This window comes from Colobus angolensis, unplaced genomic scaffold, assembly GCF_000951035.1.
Source record: "Colobus angolensis palliatus isolate OR3802 unplaced genomic scaffold, Cang.pa_1.0 Scaffold47, whole genome shotgun sequence".
NCBI classification, from domain to species: Eukaryota; Metazoa; Chordata; class Mammalia; order Primates; family Cercopithecidae; genus Colobus; species Colobus angolensis.
Window position 1 is genome coordinate 2,641,472 of NW_012118154.1, and position 15,374 is coordinate 2,656,845.

A 15,374-nucleotide genomic window follows, 5' to 3' on the forward strand; every position below is an offset into this window, starting at 1 on the left:
ACATGGATGGATGGATGGATGGATGGATGGATGGATGGATGGATGAAGACATGAATAGATGCATAGACGAATGGATGGAGAGGTGACTAGATGGATGGATTTGTTCACCCCCACAAAAACTAAGCACCCACTAGGCACCAGGCTGTGTCCTAGATATTGAAGAAACAGCAATAACAAGACCAAGTTTGTCTATTACACTCCTGGATGGCTGGGCAGGTAGACGGTTGGTTGGAGGACAGCAGCAACAAGCTGGCTCATCTCTCCTTCTGGTTCATTTCTATCCCCGGGAGGGATAGAAGGAGGTAAAGAAAGTTATATTTTTGTGTATTTTCCAACATATTCTTCTCTTCCTATGCTGCTACATACTTAGCTAAAGAAAAATTTTGAAGTAGCTACCATGTTAACAAAGAGTTCAGCCAGTAGAAGGACCAAAGGTAGTAGCAAACAATATTGACAAGGACTGGAAAGAAAGATTTCCCTCAGACAAATCAAAGCGGAGATTATTGTGATCAAACTCCAGAGGGTACCTGACAGCATCCTCTGCCTCTCTTGGCTAACCACGGTCACTCATTCCCTCATTCCTGCAATCGCTCAAAAGTTACATTCTGTCTTCCAGGCCCTATGTGTGGTGTAGAGTTCCTAGATTACAAGACAGAATCCATGTCCTCAAGGAATGTGCAATTATACGAAGGATGCAGGCATAGAAACACACAAGCCCATGGATGGAGGGGAGGAGAAACGCCACCCTCTTGACCAAGAAGAGGGCTCTGGGCAGCCTGTGGCTGGAGAAGTTACCTCGGATCCTTTAGCCAGGGCAAATCCGCCCCCTAGTAGCAGCACAATGCCCCAGGGCACTTTCTCCTGGGTTACCTTCCAATCCAGCAGGGGAGGGGGATAAAATGGAGTTTTCCTTTCTGGGAAGAAAAATACACACACACACACACACACACACACACACACACCAGAGCAGCATTAGGAGACAAAAGAAATCTAATCAAGGGGGAATAAAGCTGTTAAGGACAATGAGGTACCATCTCCTACCTATACATTAGCTAAAGTTTACAATAATATATACATTGCTGGTGAGGATATGGTCAAACTATTACACACTTTGCTAATAGCATCATAAATTGGTATAACCTTTTTGAAAAGCAATTTGGCCATACATTTTAAGGGCCATTAAGACTTTATATTCTATCACCTCAGCAATGTTACTCCTAGAAGTTTATCCTAAAGAAAAAATACCTTTAAAGGAAAAGCTATAGAGAAGAAAACATTAATTTATGAAAATAAAAAAATTCAAAACAGCCAAAATGTTCTATAACAGCAGAATGATTGTAACTCCTCAATGCAATATAATGCCATTATTAGAGGAAATATATTTGAAGACTGTAGCAATAGTGGGAAATGTTTATAGTGTAATATCAATCAAAAGTGGAAGAAGAAACAACAAAGAAATAGGATTCAAATGGTGTGTGTTTTGATTATAATGTAATAGACAGGCATATTAGCAAAGACTGAGAGGAAGAGAGAAAACGAAAAATTGCTGAATGGAAATCAGTGTTATGGAAAATTTGAAACATTTTCTGTTCCTGTTGTAATAATAAATAAAATTTCAAATGTTAAATTCAATTGTTAAAAAGCAAAAAAGAGATTTTGCACTAAATAATGCCACCGGTGGCTTGAAAGCCAGTCTCCCAGGCTTTATCTGGGAGGCACTGTCTCCCTCTAGGGCTCAGGGAATCCCATAATGACCCTTTGCTTCCAGGGCTCCAGTCCCAAGGACTGGGCCATCAGAACAGGAGACTTACCTTCCTCAGTCTGGCTGCAGAAGTTAAACTTGGGCTTCTGTGAAGGCACAATGAATAGCAGGGTGGCCACAAAGATGGCCACAGTGGCATCGGAGACATACCTAGGTGGGGAAAAGCACAGCTCAGCTGCTGCAGAGACAGTCACTCAATAAACCCATCTGAACTCTGGCAGTTCTGTGTCCAAATGCTCCTATGCAAGGAAACAGGCTCACGTAGCCCTAAAAGTCAAGGTCAAGAATGGTGGCCAGGCGCAGTGGTTCACGCCTGTAATCCCAGCACTTTGGGAGGCTGAGGCGGGCGGATCACGAGGTCAGGAGTTCAAGACCAGCCTGGCCAACATAGTGAAACCCCGTCTCTACTAAAAATACAAAAAATTAGCCAGACGTGGCAACAGGCGCCTGTAATTCCAGCTACTCGGGAGGCCGAGGCAGGAGAATTGCTGGGAGGCGGAGGTTGCAGTGAGTCGAGATCGTGCCATTGCACTCCAGCCTGGGTGACAGTGTGAGACTCTGTCTCCAAAAAAAAAAAAAAAAATTAAAAAATAAGAGTGATGTGGTAGACTGAATCCTGGCTGGAAATCAAGATGCCCACACTCTTGACCACCAACTTTGGGTGATCCTAAGCAGCCTAATTCCCCCTCTCAGCATGCATTCTCCATAGGTGTATTTCAGGACCTCTTCTTGACCAGGTTTTCTAGAATTCTGGGTTCACCAGGATGACCACGAAGACATCCCGGCTTGGGTGCTGACCCAAGCCTACCTTCCAAATGAAATGGCCATCATAGGCAGCATCTCCCTGCCCACATCTTCTGCCTTTTCTAGGATGTACATGTTTCTCATCCTTTCTTGCATTCTGACAATGTCTTAGCCAGGAAGGAAACCACATGTACCCCCTTTGCCAAGTCTCTTTCTATGAAGCTCCCTAGATGTGTGTCTTTGGAGGGATTTGACCAGATGTGAAGATAAGAAAGGGAAGATGGCAGAGCAGAGATTTGGAAACCAGAGCTCTGGGAGCCCTACTCCTAGCCCAAGAAATCTCTCACATCACAGCTCTGGACACCCCCTGCCTGGCCAAGGGTTTTCTGCTCAGCCTACTCAGGGAGGAGAGGATACCACAGGAATACATTTGGGGTCTTATTGTGAAGCTTGGTCAGAAAACAAAAATAAGTCGTGAAACCACAAAGTGCTCTCTGAAACCCAGCTCCCAAAAAAGGAGAAGTCTTGACCAAGCATGAGTGCCTGGCCCACATTCCTCTTGCCACCTGTAGTCAAGAACAGCAGCATTTAGGCACCAGTGCACTAAGCCAGTGGTGTGTTTTATTTTTAAATTTTATTTTTATTTATTTATTTATTTTTGAGACAGAGTCTGTCTGTGTCGCCCAGGCTGGAGTGCAGTGGCATGATCTCAGCTCACTGCAACCTCCGCCTCCTGGGTTTAAGCGATTCTCCTGCCTCAGCCTCCTGAGTAGCTGGGACTACAGGCACCTGCCACCACACCTGGCTAATTTTTTGTATTTTTAGTAGAGATGGGGTTTCACCTTGTTAGCCAGGATGGTCTCCATCTCCTAACCTCATGTGACCCACCCACCTCAGCCCCCCAATGTGCTAGGATTACAGGTGTGAGTCAACGCGCCTGACCCTAAGCCAGTGATTTCTATTGAATCAAAGACTTACTTTGTCTCACCCTCCACCCAGGCAACAGTCAGCCAGCCAGGCATGAAGCCGGGGTCTCGGGAGAACCACAGGACGACCAGCAGGAGGAAGCAGATCAGGACGTTGATCTCTGCGAAGGACAAGGGCCCCAGCTTCCGGTACTCCTCCTGCAGCACCTTGAGGGCAGCCTTCTCGTTTTTCTTGCTCTCTAGCCCGCAGCCCCAGGACTTTTTAAAACTGGAGAATGCAAAGATGAGAGAAGGGCAGGGCAGACTGGTTGGCTCAGGTGCTGGTCAGATGGAGCCTAAATGTTCTACAGCAGAATGTAGCAAAAAGACACATAATGCTGTCCTCGCCTGCTATAAGGCCTAGAGAAAGGCCCTTCCTGCCTCTTTCCCCCTCCCGTTCTTCCATCCCAGAATGTAGTAGGGAAAAGTCTCTATAGAGAGCCTAGAGGGTCTTGGCAGATGCCCAGCCACCTGGAGACTGGCTGCTCCAGGGTCACTTGGGGGAAGGCCATAAGAAGTTCCGGAGCCTGTGCAAGGTGGGAACAGAGCTCTCTCATGCTCTCCAAGTCTTCCTCCTTCCACCTCAGCCTGGAGCTGCCTTCGATGGTGTTGGGATGCCAACCGCCATCACCAAGGTGGCTCAGGGAAATGCAGGGAGTGAATATGCACCCTGGCAGACAGGGCTAGTCAGGGGCAGAATGGTCCTTGCGTTCCCTGGAGTGGAGGTGCAGGATTAGGGATCCAGGAGACCCTGGGGTTAGCAGCAGGCATGGCTAGGGCAGGAAGGAAGCCAGCCCAGGATGGGTGCCCCCATCCTGGATGGGATCCTTGGGACCAGTATCCATTGTCCAGGGTATCCTGCAGGGCCTCCCCTAAGGTGGTGTTCGCATGAGGGGGCAGGGAGGAGAGAAGGTTCTTGGAAGAGGTGTAGGGGGAGCTCAGCTGTGGAGAGGGGATAACTGGGGCCACTGTGCACAGGACAAAGGCCTTAAAGTATGCTGAAGAGTCCATTCACACATTCCAGTTCCAGCCACTGTTGGTTTGAAGGGGTGGGCAAGGCCAGGAGTATTGTCCTGAAGAGCCCTCCTTTGTGAGAACCCTCCCAGGGGCCCTGAGACATAATCAGAGGAGGGCTGGGGTTGATGGAATAGGAGCTCATTCCTGAAGCCAGTGCTGGATGTGAACAGCCTTGGAGAGTGTGAGGGCCAAGTGTTGGTGTGATGGTGGCTTGGCCTGGTACATGGGGGCACCAGGACATCAGGTCACAGCTTTCTGGGGTGCTCAGGGGTCAGAAAAGGCAGCAACACTGATGGGATCTCAGGTATGCACAGCTGGCTATCATCTCCCTGCTGGGCAAGGGAGCAAGGCTGTGTGTCCTGAGGGCCACCCACTAGGGACACTCTCCAGACATTGGGCATGGGGATGGCTCCACTGCGTAAGACGGGGCCTCTCTGCGCTCACGCCCTTGGCTTGGTAAAGTTTATGCTCTACTAAGCACCTATCTGCTGCCACCTGTCATCCTAGAGACAGTGGGGCTCAGCCAGGGGCTTCAGGTTTCCAGCATAAGGGGCGATCTTGGTATTACTAGTGGCCCAGGAGCCAGAGCCTGCATTTGGTGCTGGCAGCTCATCTCCAGCACCACAGTAGCTGCAGACTCAGGGGCTGCATGGAGTACGTAACCGTCCAATGCTGGTGCCCCACAGTGGTACCGCCAAGCTTTCAGAGTCTCTCGTGCTAAGCAGCTTTGCTCTCACCCTCTGGGTTAATTTCATCTGGTGATGACCAGGCTGGCATGAGATGGAAGTAAATTGATCCAGTTGACCTGTGAGGGGCCAAGGTCAGGGTCAGGGGGCGGGGACCACAGTGTCCTTCTGCAGCAGAACAGCCTTCACCGTGATGCACCATGGTAAACTTGGACTCAATTTACCATGATGCACATGGTAAACTTGGCTGCAGAGCCAAGAAGAGGGGAGAGATCCTTGAGCTTTGCATGCCTCCGCCCTGGCAGGGGTCCCAAAGAACCCTCATCACTATTACAGGAGGTGAGCCTGGTTGGGACAGTTAGGCATAACCAGTAATAATATCTCATGTAGTTCTTGGGGGACCTGGGGTGGGGTCTGGCCCCTTTGGCTAGATATAGCCTAGGAGGCTACACTAGGCTCCTCAGCAAGATAGTTTTTCTGGATTAGGCTAGAGGCCAAGACCTTAACCTCGTTCTCCACGATCGTTCGGATGAGGAACTCAAGTGAGAGCAGAGCCGACAGTGGAGCTGCTTCCTGCAGCTGAGACAGGTGCTCCCTGGGCTCAGGTGGGGGGGCCCATGAGGCCACAAAGGCAGGCAGGGACTACTAGGTCCTAGTTTATGGCAGGATGTGGCCTGGGCCAGAGCACTGCTCCCATTACTCAAACTGAATGTAAAAGCTGTCCTCTACCTTCCAGATCTGGAACCAAAACAAAGCTCCTGTGAGCCACCCCGGCCAGCCACACTGCGTGCGTCCAAACCAGGGTGGCCCGTCGGGAAGGGGTGGGACTGGACTGCAGCCACGCACCCCACCACGAGCATGCTCAGAAGACCTCTGCTGCAGACACTCTCAGGCTCCCCTGCCAGTCAACGAGAGCTGAGAAAGGCTGTGCCAGGCTGGGTGGACTCAGCTTCAGGTTCTTGGCTGCGAGTCTCCAGGGGCCTGACATCTGCCTCTGGCCAGATAAGAAGCGGATGGTGCCGTTGTGGCCCCAGCGCCACGCTGTCTCCCTCCTCTTTCTCAGTAGGCCTTGGGGTTCTAGGGCAGCCTCAGGCCCCAACTAGTGCTTGTGACACCTGGTCATGCTTAGGTCTGGAGGCAACTAAGGGCAGGAACCCTCAGCCTCCCCAAAAGGGGATGCCACGCGCAGTGGAAGCCAAAATGCCTGGGTTTAAGTCTCAGTCCCCGTACTGCCCTGTGACATACTCCTGTGTCAACCACATAATCTCTCCATGCCTCAGTGGCCTTGTCTGTAAATTGGGAATAATAATAATAGTGCTGACCTCACAGGTTGTTGTGAAAATTAAGTTTAAGAGTGCTTGGGCCAGGCGAGGTGGCTCACATCTGTAATGCCAGCAATTTGGGAGGTCAAGGAGGGCAGATCACCTGAGGTTAGGAGTTCAAGACCAGCCTGGCCAACATGGCAAAACCCCGTCTCTACTAAAAAATACAAAAATTAGCCAGGAGTGGTGGTGGGTTCCTATAATTCCAGCTACTTGGGAGGCTGAGGCAGGAGGAATTGCTTGAACCTAAGTGGTGGAGGTTGCAGCGAGCTGAGATTGGACCACTGCACTCCAGCCTGGGCGACACAGCAAGACTCTGTCTCAAAAAAAAAAAAAAAGAAAGAAAGAAAAGAAAAGAAAGAAAAAGAGCACTCGAAATCATGTCTGGGACATAATGAGCACTCAATAAATGTTGATCATTATTATTTCTATGGCCCCATGAGGAGACACACATGGTCACCTGCAGCAGGTCCAGGACCATCTCCTGAGAGACCTGTTCGATGGATGTGAGCAAATAAACAGGACTTTGGCCCTGGTGCAGATCCAAGAGGCAGGGCAAAGAAAGCTACTGTCAAAGTCAAACTGGGTGACCAGGCAGCCATGAGAACAGTTTCCCCTGCCGCATCCACTGGCAGGACAGAGTGGGGTTTGGGCAATGATCATTAATATTATTATTCTTACTATCATTATTATGATTGTTTTGAATGTGTATAGCAACATTTTTTTTTTTTTTTGAGACACAGTCTTGCTCTGTCACCTAGGCTGGAGTGCAGTGGCACGATCTTGGCTCACTGCAACCTCCACCTCCCGGCTTCAAGCAATTCTCCTGCCTCAGTGTCCCAAGTAGCTGGGGTTACAGGCGTGCACCACCACGCCCAGCGAACTTTTGTATTTTTAGTAGAGATGGGGTTTCACCATGTTGGCCAGGCTGGTCTTGAGCTCCTGACCTTAGGTGATCCACCCGCCTCGGCCTCCCAAAGTGCTGGGATTACAGGCGTGGGCCACCACGCCCGGCTGATTTTTGTATTTTTAGTAGAGACGGGGTTTCACCATGTTGGCCAGGCTGGTTACAAACTCCTGACCTCAGGCGATCTGCCCACCTCGGCCTCCCAAAATGTTGGGATTACAGGTGTGAGCCATCGCGCCCGGCCTGTATAGCAACTTTTTAATAGGAGTTTTCAGAACAGTCCCTCCTTCAGAAGAAAACTTAGGAAAATTCCCTATTTTCCCCATGAAACCACGGGTTTCCATGGGCACTTTTGCCTCGCAGCTCTGGTCACATATTCCCCTGGTTTGACTTGACTCGAACTCCCTGTGGACGGAGGCACAGAGCACATGCACTTAACTCAGAGCTGAGTACTTTCCATCCTGCTGTGGTCTCATCACCTTTGCACCACAGATAAATTTGTGTGTTTTAGAAAAACAATAACTTTTTTTTTAGCTATTTGTCAGCCACAGGTCATGGTTTCTGTCCAAAGTCTGGCTGCCATCAAAGGTAACCCCTGTTGAACTTGCCTGTGTACTAGGAACAGGAAGGTAAACTTTCTAGGACCCATACACTGCTGGGAACATCAGAGGTATTCAGTAAATGTCTGGGTTTGGATGGATTTGGTCGTAATCACTCCTGGTTTTACTCGACTTAAACTTCCCGTGTATTGAGGCACAGAGCATAATGCGCTCAGCTCAGAGCTAAGTCACAGGTTTGCCGTGACCTGGCCTGATGAACCCACACGGCCAAAAGGAAGCTCATCCAGCAATGTCGAACTGGCACGTGGGGACCAGCTTATCTTTAATTGCTTTAACCTGCCTGCTCTTCCTCCCTGTGCTGGGAGCTGTGCGGGGTGTCTGTCACCAGAGTGGCTCTGGAGGAATTCAGTCACTGGAACCCGAATGCAGACACTAAAGGACAGGACTGTGATATGCCCAGGGGCCGCTCAGAGATGGAATGGGGGTTGGAGGGAAAGTCAGGGAAGCAGCGTTTGAGCCAGCCTGGAAGGCTGAGGAGGTGGGAAGGTAGAGAATGGCATTCCAGGAAGAGGGGACCACGTGTGCGCAAAGCTCAGCGAGCAGCCTGGGGTGGAAGGAACAGGAGGGCAGACTAGCAGGAGACGGGGCTGGAGAAAGATCAGGGTCAGACGCGGAGGACTTTGTAAACCTGCCTGTTGAGTCTGAAGGCTCTTCTGCAGCTTGGAGGCATAATTAGGTATAATGAGGCTGTGAGCGGCTCAAACTTACTTGAATCTCATGTAAGCAAACTGGAGCCACAGCCAGGCGAACAGCAGCATTACCAGCATGTTGGGAAAGGCAAATGCAAACCAGGAGGCAAAGTTCACGAGGTCCTTGCTGTCAGGAAACAACCTACAAGGAGACAGCGGTCCCCACCTCAGATGCTGAGCCGTGGGGAGCCAGCCTGGCCCTGTGCGTGGGGGCGGAGCAGCAGCTGGGTCCTGAGCGGCGGGCCTGTGTGGGGGCCATGTCCTCCTGAGGTCTAGCCTGTGGCCGGGCGCAGTGGCTCACGCCGGTAATTTCAGGACTCTGGGAGGCCGAGGTAGGTGGATCATAAGTTTGAGACTAGCCTGGCCAACATGGTGAAACCCTGTCTCCACTAAAAATACAAAAATTACCCAGGCATGGTGGCGGTCGCCTGTAATCCCAGCTACTCGGGAGGCTGAAGCAGGAGAATCGCTTGAACCCAGGAGGCAGAAGGTGCAGTGAGCCAAGATCGCGCCACTGCACTCCAGCCTGGGCAACAAAGCGAGACTCTGTCTAAAAAAAAAAAAAAAAAGAAAAGAAAAATACAGCTTTTATACACACGCGTGTAATTTGACTGATAGCTCTGGGGATCCACAGAGCCCTCAGCAATCTCACCCTGTGGGTTTCTGCAAAGGATGGTCCCCTCACTCAGCAAAGCAAATCTCAAAAGCTTCCCAGAGTGGAGGCTGGAGGAGGGCCACCTGTCTCCCATCCCTGGGGCTCTGCTAGCCCCATGGGCTGCCCCTTTTAGCTCAAGCGTGTCAAAGCAGACGCAGAGCTTTCCTCACTCACCCCAGACAGGCTGCTTTTCCCAAAGAAAGTTACTGGAGAACTGTAAGGATATCATTACAGAAAGCACTCCCGAAATTAAAACAAACGGGTTGTTGAACCTCAAGTTTCTGCCCAGCCAGGCTCCAGACCTGTCCTTTCCACCTCCCAGCTCCTGTACCCACTGCCCTCCCCACCCCTGTCCAGGCTCCTGTCTACAAAGGATGGCACCACCTTATTTTTGTTCCTGCCCACTGCAATTAGTACATACCTCAATTAATACATTTATTTACCAGACGTGCCTGGAAGCCCCAGGCATCTTGCCACCCTCAACAGACCATGACTACCCCCACGGCAGGGTCCAGGTTTCTCTCCCTCTTGTGATCCCGGCCCCACCCAGCAGAAGGCCAGGCACAGAAATGGGGTCCTCATGGCCTGCATCCCTTTGTGGCCAAGGCTGGAAAGTTCCAAACCACCCCATGGTTCACCTGTACACCTCACAAGGGGACCTGTCACCTCAAAGGCAATCAGTGGGACTATAAGGAAGCAGTGAGGCGGTGAATGATCCAACCCCAGCCCTTCATACCATCTGTAGACCTCGGATATCACGGCACCATCACCATTAGCCACCAAAGGCAGTGAGCCAAGGGAGTGGTGGGGAGTCTTTTAGAGGTGTCTGTTTTCTACAAGTTTCAACCAAGGACCCAGCGTCTGGAAGTACATTGTCATCTGCCAGGCCTTTAGCTCAGCGTTTGATCCACACTCTCTCCCTGAGCCAGAATTCCTGAGCCCAGGGCAGGTGGTGGGTCTTGCGTCATAGCAGAAAGCAGACTTGCATGTTGGCTCCCCTGGCATCAGTAGGGGTGCCAGGACACAGAGGCTGGATGGGGCCACATCTTTCCACCCCTGCCAGGCTCCCAGGCCAGGTCTGGCTGCCCCGAGCTGCAGGACTCTGCGGAGGAGCAGAGAGAGATGGGCAGGTCCCTCCAGCCCCGGTACCCACTTTGTAGTCCCCAGAAGGTGTGACCAAGGACTCACTCGTTCATCTGGCCCAGGAGCACCACATTAGGTCCCGTCCCGGTCAGGGTGGCAGTTCCCCCGATGCTGGCCGCGTAGCAGATGCACAGGGTCATGGCCTTGCACAACCTATTCCAGTCTCGGTCCTCCTGCTGCCCCAGAGCAGGGCCTTCAAAAACCACTTGGCCCCCTGTGGTGGGCACAGCGCTGTCAGCTGAGCCGCTCATGGGGGCTGCCTGCCCAGCCCCGGCTCCTGACTCTGCTGCTGACCTGAGGATTGGGAGATCCCAGCTCTGCTGATTTAGCTGCCCCACTGGGCTCCATAAGAGTTGTTGGCAGGGATGTGCCCAATTCCTCTCTGTAAGCCCCAGGACCTTGCCCTGGGTCTGGCAATCAGGCCGTCAGCCACAGACCCTGAATCTACTGCTCTGGGCTGGGGATGGTAAGGGGACGTGGCAGACGGCAAGGCAGATGCTGACTTGCCTTCCCTCAGCCTGGCACCTAGCAGAGAAGCAAGCAAGGGTCACCAAGTCCAAGACGTATGGGAGCAGAGAGCGGAAGGATTTGAGCTGCTCGAGGAGGTCGGAGAAGACTTCCTTGAGGATGAGCAGGAGTAGCAAGAAGTGAGGGGCACCCGTAAGTGCTCACAAGATACCCGAATGAATAATCAGGTGAACACACTGATTTCTGCAACTGATGGGAACCGAGGGTGGGACTTTGTTCAAAGCTCTATTAAAGGATCTAACTTTTATGCAATAATCCCCTTCCTAAAACTTACGACAACAGTATTTTCTATTTTTTTTTTCTCTGTGCATGTTTAAAGGAGGGCTCCAGGAAGCAGACAGGGAGAAGGGGGTGGCCAAAGCATTCGCCAGCAGAGGGAGGGGAAGGCTGCTGTTGTGGCCTGGCAGTGCCCTGGGCAGGGGCTCACCCGGCAGCTCATTGGCCTTGCCCTTGTCCACCAGCTCCAGGCCGGCCTCGGTGGCTGTGCTCGTGGCTTCCATCTGCTGCAGTATGGCCTCCACAATGGGCACCATCATGGCCGTGGTTGCCGTGTTGCTGATCCACATGGACAGGAAGGCGGTGACGCCCATAAAGCCCAGCATCAACCTGCAGAGGAGGGGCAGGGAGGAAAGCCAGAGAATCCCCACCCCACCCCCATACTTCCTGGGAAGCAGCTGGGGACTGGGTCCACCCCTGCAGGGATGCACAGGTGTTGAGGCCAATTCAAGATCGGATATTCGAATAGGGATGACAGTTTGAGAGCCTCCCCACCCCCTTCCCTTCTTTGCCTCCTCCATTCCTCTCTCCCTCCCGCCTCTCCCACACACGTTACTGACGTCTACTCTGCTTGCTTCTGGGGTTGCCAAGAGGCCTTAGATCCAGTCCTGGTTCTAAGGAGCATCCCTGCCCCACATCTAGCAGGGGAAGCCCAGGTATCCACGTGGTGCCAGCTCAATATGAGCTTGCCCTGGGGTATGTTGGAATACCCCTATGTGCAGGCAGCCCCAGCTTCCCACTTCTGGCTAGGAAATTCCCACCCCCTCCCAAACCCTGCCTCACCTCTCAGAAGTTCAGAAGGGCTAAGCAGAGTAGGGATAGGGTGAGCTGGGGAGGGAGCTTGGGAAAGTGTGACTCTTCTCCCGCTGCCACTCCGTACCCACCATCTCTCCTCCGCCCCCGCATATACACTTTGACCCCTCCATGCTGCAGTGGAACTGATCACACAAACAGTATTCAGAAAATACACTCCCTTTGCTTATAACCCCTGCTCCCTTCTCTGCCATCTATCAGGAAGAATCCTCATGGTCCTTCAGAGCCTGCCCAACGTCCCTCCCCCGGGACCACCCTCTCAGTGTGCACCAGGTGGGGCTGGTCTGACCTTTCTCAATCCTCCCCCCTACTCTCATCATCACTGTGCTGGGTTCAAAGCACCTGTTTCCATGTCTGCTCTCTCCTTAGGCTGTGAGCAGGGCAGGGCCTGGCTCTGCTCTGTGGCTCCACACGCCCCAGCTGTCCAAGGCTAGGGGCAGAAGGAGCTTGACTACTCTCAGTCTGTGGGCCCTGTTGCAGTAGGCTCCTCCTCAGGGCTCCTAGTTCACCTAGGGGTAGGAGCAGGGGCAGGGGTAGGAGCCTGAAGAAGGGACCTAGAAGCTGTTCTGCACCAGGGCCCAAGCTGCTGTCCACACAGGCGGACATTATGGACCCATAAAAAAAAAATAAGCCTGGAACTCAGGCTAGGAGGAGGGGGAGAGTTTGCCTGAATGGAGTTGTCTTAGAAGAACCAAGGTTTCTACGTGCTATTTCAAGGCACCAAGGGTGCCTCACATACAGGTGACCCGCAGGACAGCCAGTGCCTCGGACAACTGGAGACCATGCTCAGAGGAGCCAGGTGGCAGGAAGGAGAGAGAAGCATGTATGAACTTGGGTTTGGAGGTGGGAGCTCTCCAACGTGCTCCAGAATGAAATCCACTGGAGTGGCCTCCCACCTAAGCTGGCCACTCAGGGGGGCCGAGAAAAAGAATTCTGAGGGCCCCGAGGTCCACTTTCCTGGGGTCTCTCATTTCTAGAAAATACGATGGCTTTCGATTTGATGCTAAAACAATCACTAGAAGGAATCAATGCCAGGATGCGTAACAGAGATCAGAGAGCCACAAAGCCCCCTGCTCAGGGGAGTCTGAGGCACCAAGGGAGCCCTGGGCATGAGTCGCCTGCAGGGCAGGCCAGCGTCTGTGTGTGCTCGGGGTCTAGCACAGCCCCCAGCACAGGGGCACCTCAGGAGGAATTTACCGTGAACTGACCAGGAGCTGACTCCCAAGGGCTGGGCCTGGGACATGGCATCATTGAGGGGACACATTGCCTCAAAAGGAAGATGTGCCGTGAGTTTCTGATTACAGAGGACACAGACCTTATCAGAGAAGCTGGGTCCAATTCCCATGTGTCCATGAGCAAATCACTTTACCTCTCTCTGCCTCCAATTCCTCATCCACAGAATGTGGACGGTAAGAAGAACTCTCTCAGAGTTGTGAGAATTAAACGAGGCAATGAATAAGCTTCTGACATCATGCTTGGGGCCTTGTAGACACTCAGTATACCCATTAAGATCATGATTGATTATGGTTATGATTATGGTTATATTGACTCCATGGCTCGGCTGGAAATGGCCAGGTAGATTGGCAGGGGAGATCTTGAAAATGGAGAGAGAAGCTGGGGTACTGAGTGATGTCGGGGAAGATAAATTAAGAAGCTTCTTTGCAGTGGGAATAGATGCTCCAGCTTGGAGAGAGGGCCTTTCTGTTTCCCCATGAGCTGGGTAGTTGAGCCACTTCTGGCCTGCTTCCCCTACCCCATCAGACACAGCTTGATCCAGCCTCTATCCAATTTGTCCCCTGTGGAACCCTGCAGCTAGCTGCCTCCCCCAGGAAGCCTTCCGAGCCTGCAAGGACTCTTGCTGACCCACCTCCTCTGGACTCAGAGGACCCTTACTTACTGCTGCTCACCGTGTGCCACCACCACGCATGCATCTGGTCTCTCTAGCTAAAGCTATAATGTGCCCCACCCAGCCAAGTCCAGGTAAGCCCATGGCCAGCCCTCACCAGTGGGCGGCCCGGTCTGTGCCACCCTCCACCCCCTTGCAGCCCTGGGGCTCCGGCAGAGCCACGTGGCAAGAGAGAGAAGGCGTAATTACTGTGCAGGCTTGGCCCCCACCCAGAGGAGCGTGCGCAGGGCTATCCTCTTGTGCAGGTTCCAGCGCTCCACAGCCACGGCCACGATGAGGCCGCCCAGGAACAGCATGTTGGTGTCCTTCATGTACTGGACACACACCTGGAGCATGGCACGAAGGCCCCATCAGGGCTGCCCCTTGCCACACACTAGAGCCACCCAAGTCCCAGATGCTGACTTCAGGGACCGCTTGGAGTGGGGATGCAGGCCCGAGTGGTGTTTCCCTGCCAGGGAGAACCCACAATGGAGGGTTTTCCGGTCACCCCCAGGCCTGTGCGGCTCACAGAGTGAAAGACAAGGGGAGAACCAGGAAGTCACCAGGATCCCCTCGGTCTGCTTACCTGCTTGGAGTCCAGAATCTGGAAGAGTGGGAAAAGCAAGACAGGCAAGAGAGAGGTGACAGCCAGAGGGATGACTTCTGTGCACCAGTAAATGGCCATAAGGATGATGACGTAGGCGCACCTGACAAACTAAAGAGACAGTCCTGAGGCTTCGGCATGTGGCCGCCTCACTCTCCCCACCCCCAGAACCCTCCAGACAGCAGCTGGCGTGGATTGTCAAGACACAGGGGTGATCTCAGAGGGAATTCACTCAAAGTCATCCTGTTCCCCAGCCCTGGTCAGCACAGCTTTCTGGGGTCAGGCTGGGGAGGCAGGCATAGGATCTTTCCTCAAAGGACTCCTGCCCCATTCCCACCCCTCCTCCCTGCCTCCCTCCTTTCCAGATGTGTGGTTCTAGACACGTTCTTTGATCTTCTCAAATCTTGGATTAGCTACCTCTCAAAAGAAAAGATCAAGAATAGGACAAGGAAGAAAAGGAAAAAGGAGGAGAAGGAGGAGGAAGGGATAGAAGAAAGAGAGGAAGGGGGATGGAGAAGGAAGAAAAGAAAGGAAGAAAAGGAGAAGGAAAAGAAGAATAAAATACCTGTTAGTTCGGTTTTTTTAAGATGGAGTTTTGCTCTTGCCACCTAAGAGGCCATTATTCTAAGAGAAGTGACTCCGGAATGGAAAGCCAAATACTGCATGTTCTCACTTATAAGTGGGAGCTAAACTATGGGTACCCAAAGGTATATAGCGTGGTAGAATGGACACTAGAGACTTAGAAGCAGGGAGGGTGG

At 52.3% G+C, this 15,374-nt stretch overlaps 1 protein-coding gene across 4 annotated transcripts in view; it reads right to left on the bottom strand.

The window, feature by feature from the left end:
- SLC13A5 (solute carrier family 13 (sodium-dependent citrate transporter), member 5) overlaps positions 1–15,374 on the bottom strand; it is a 28,871-nt gene that overhangs the window by 7,645 nt on the left and 5,852 nt on the right. For 2 of the 4 annotated variants that reach the window (XM_011958443.1, XM_011958439.1), the window contains exons 2-9: positions 14,599–14,727; positions 14,223–14,359; positions 11,466–11,644; positions 10,556–10,724; positions 8,732–8,854; positions 3,485–3,700; positions 1,812–1,912; positions 796–914 (exon numbers count right to left, since the gene is read on the bottom strand). In XM_011958443.1, coding sequence (XP_011813833.1) covers positions 796–914; positions 1,812–1,912; positions 3,485–3,700; positions 8,732–8,854; positions 10,556–10,724; positions 11,466–11,644; positions 14,223–14,359; positions 14,599–14,727 — 1,173 coding nt within the window. The remainder of the gene's footprint in view (positions 1–795; positions 915–1,811; positions 1,913–3,484; positions 3,701–8,731; positions 8,855–10,555; positions 10,725–11,465; positions 11,645–14,222; positions 14,360–14,598; positions 14,728–15,374) is intronic. The other 2 variants (XM_011958440.1, XM_011958441.1) reach the window with 2 other exon arrangements.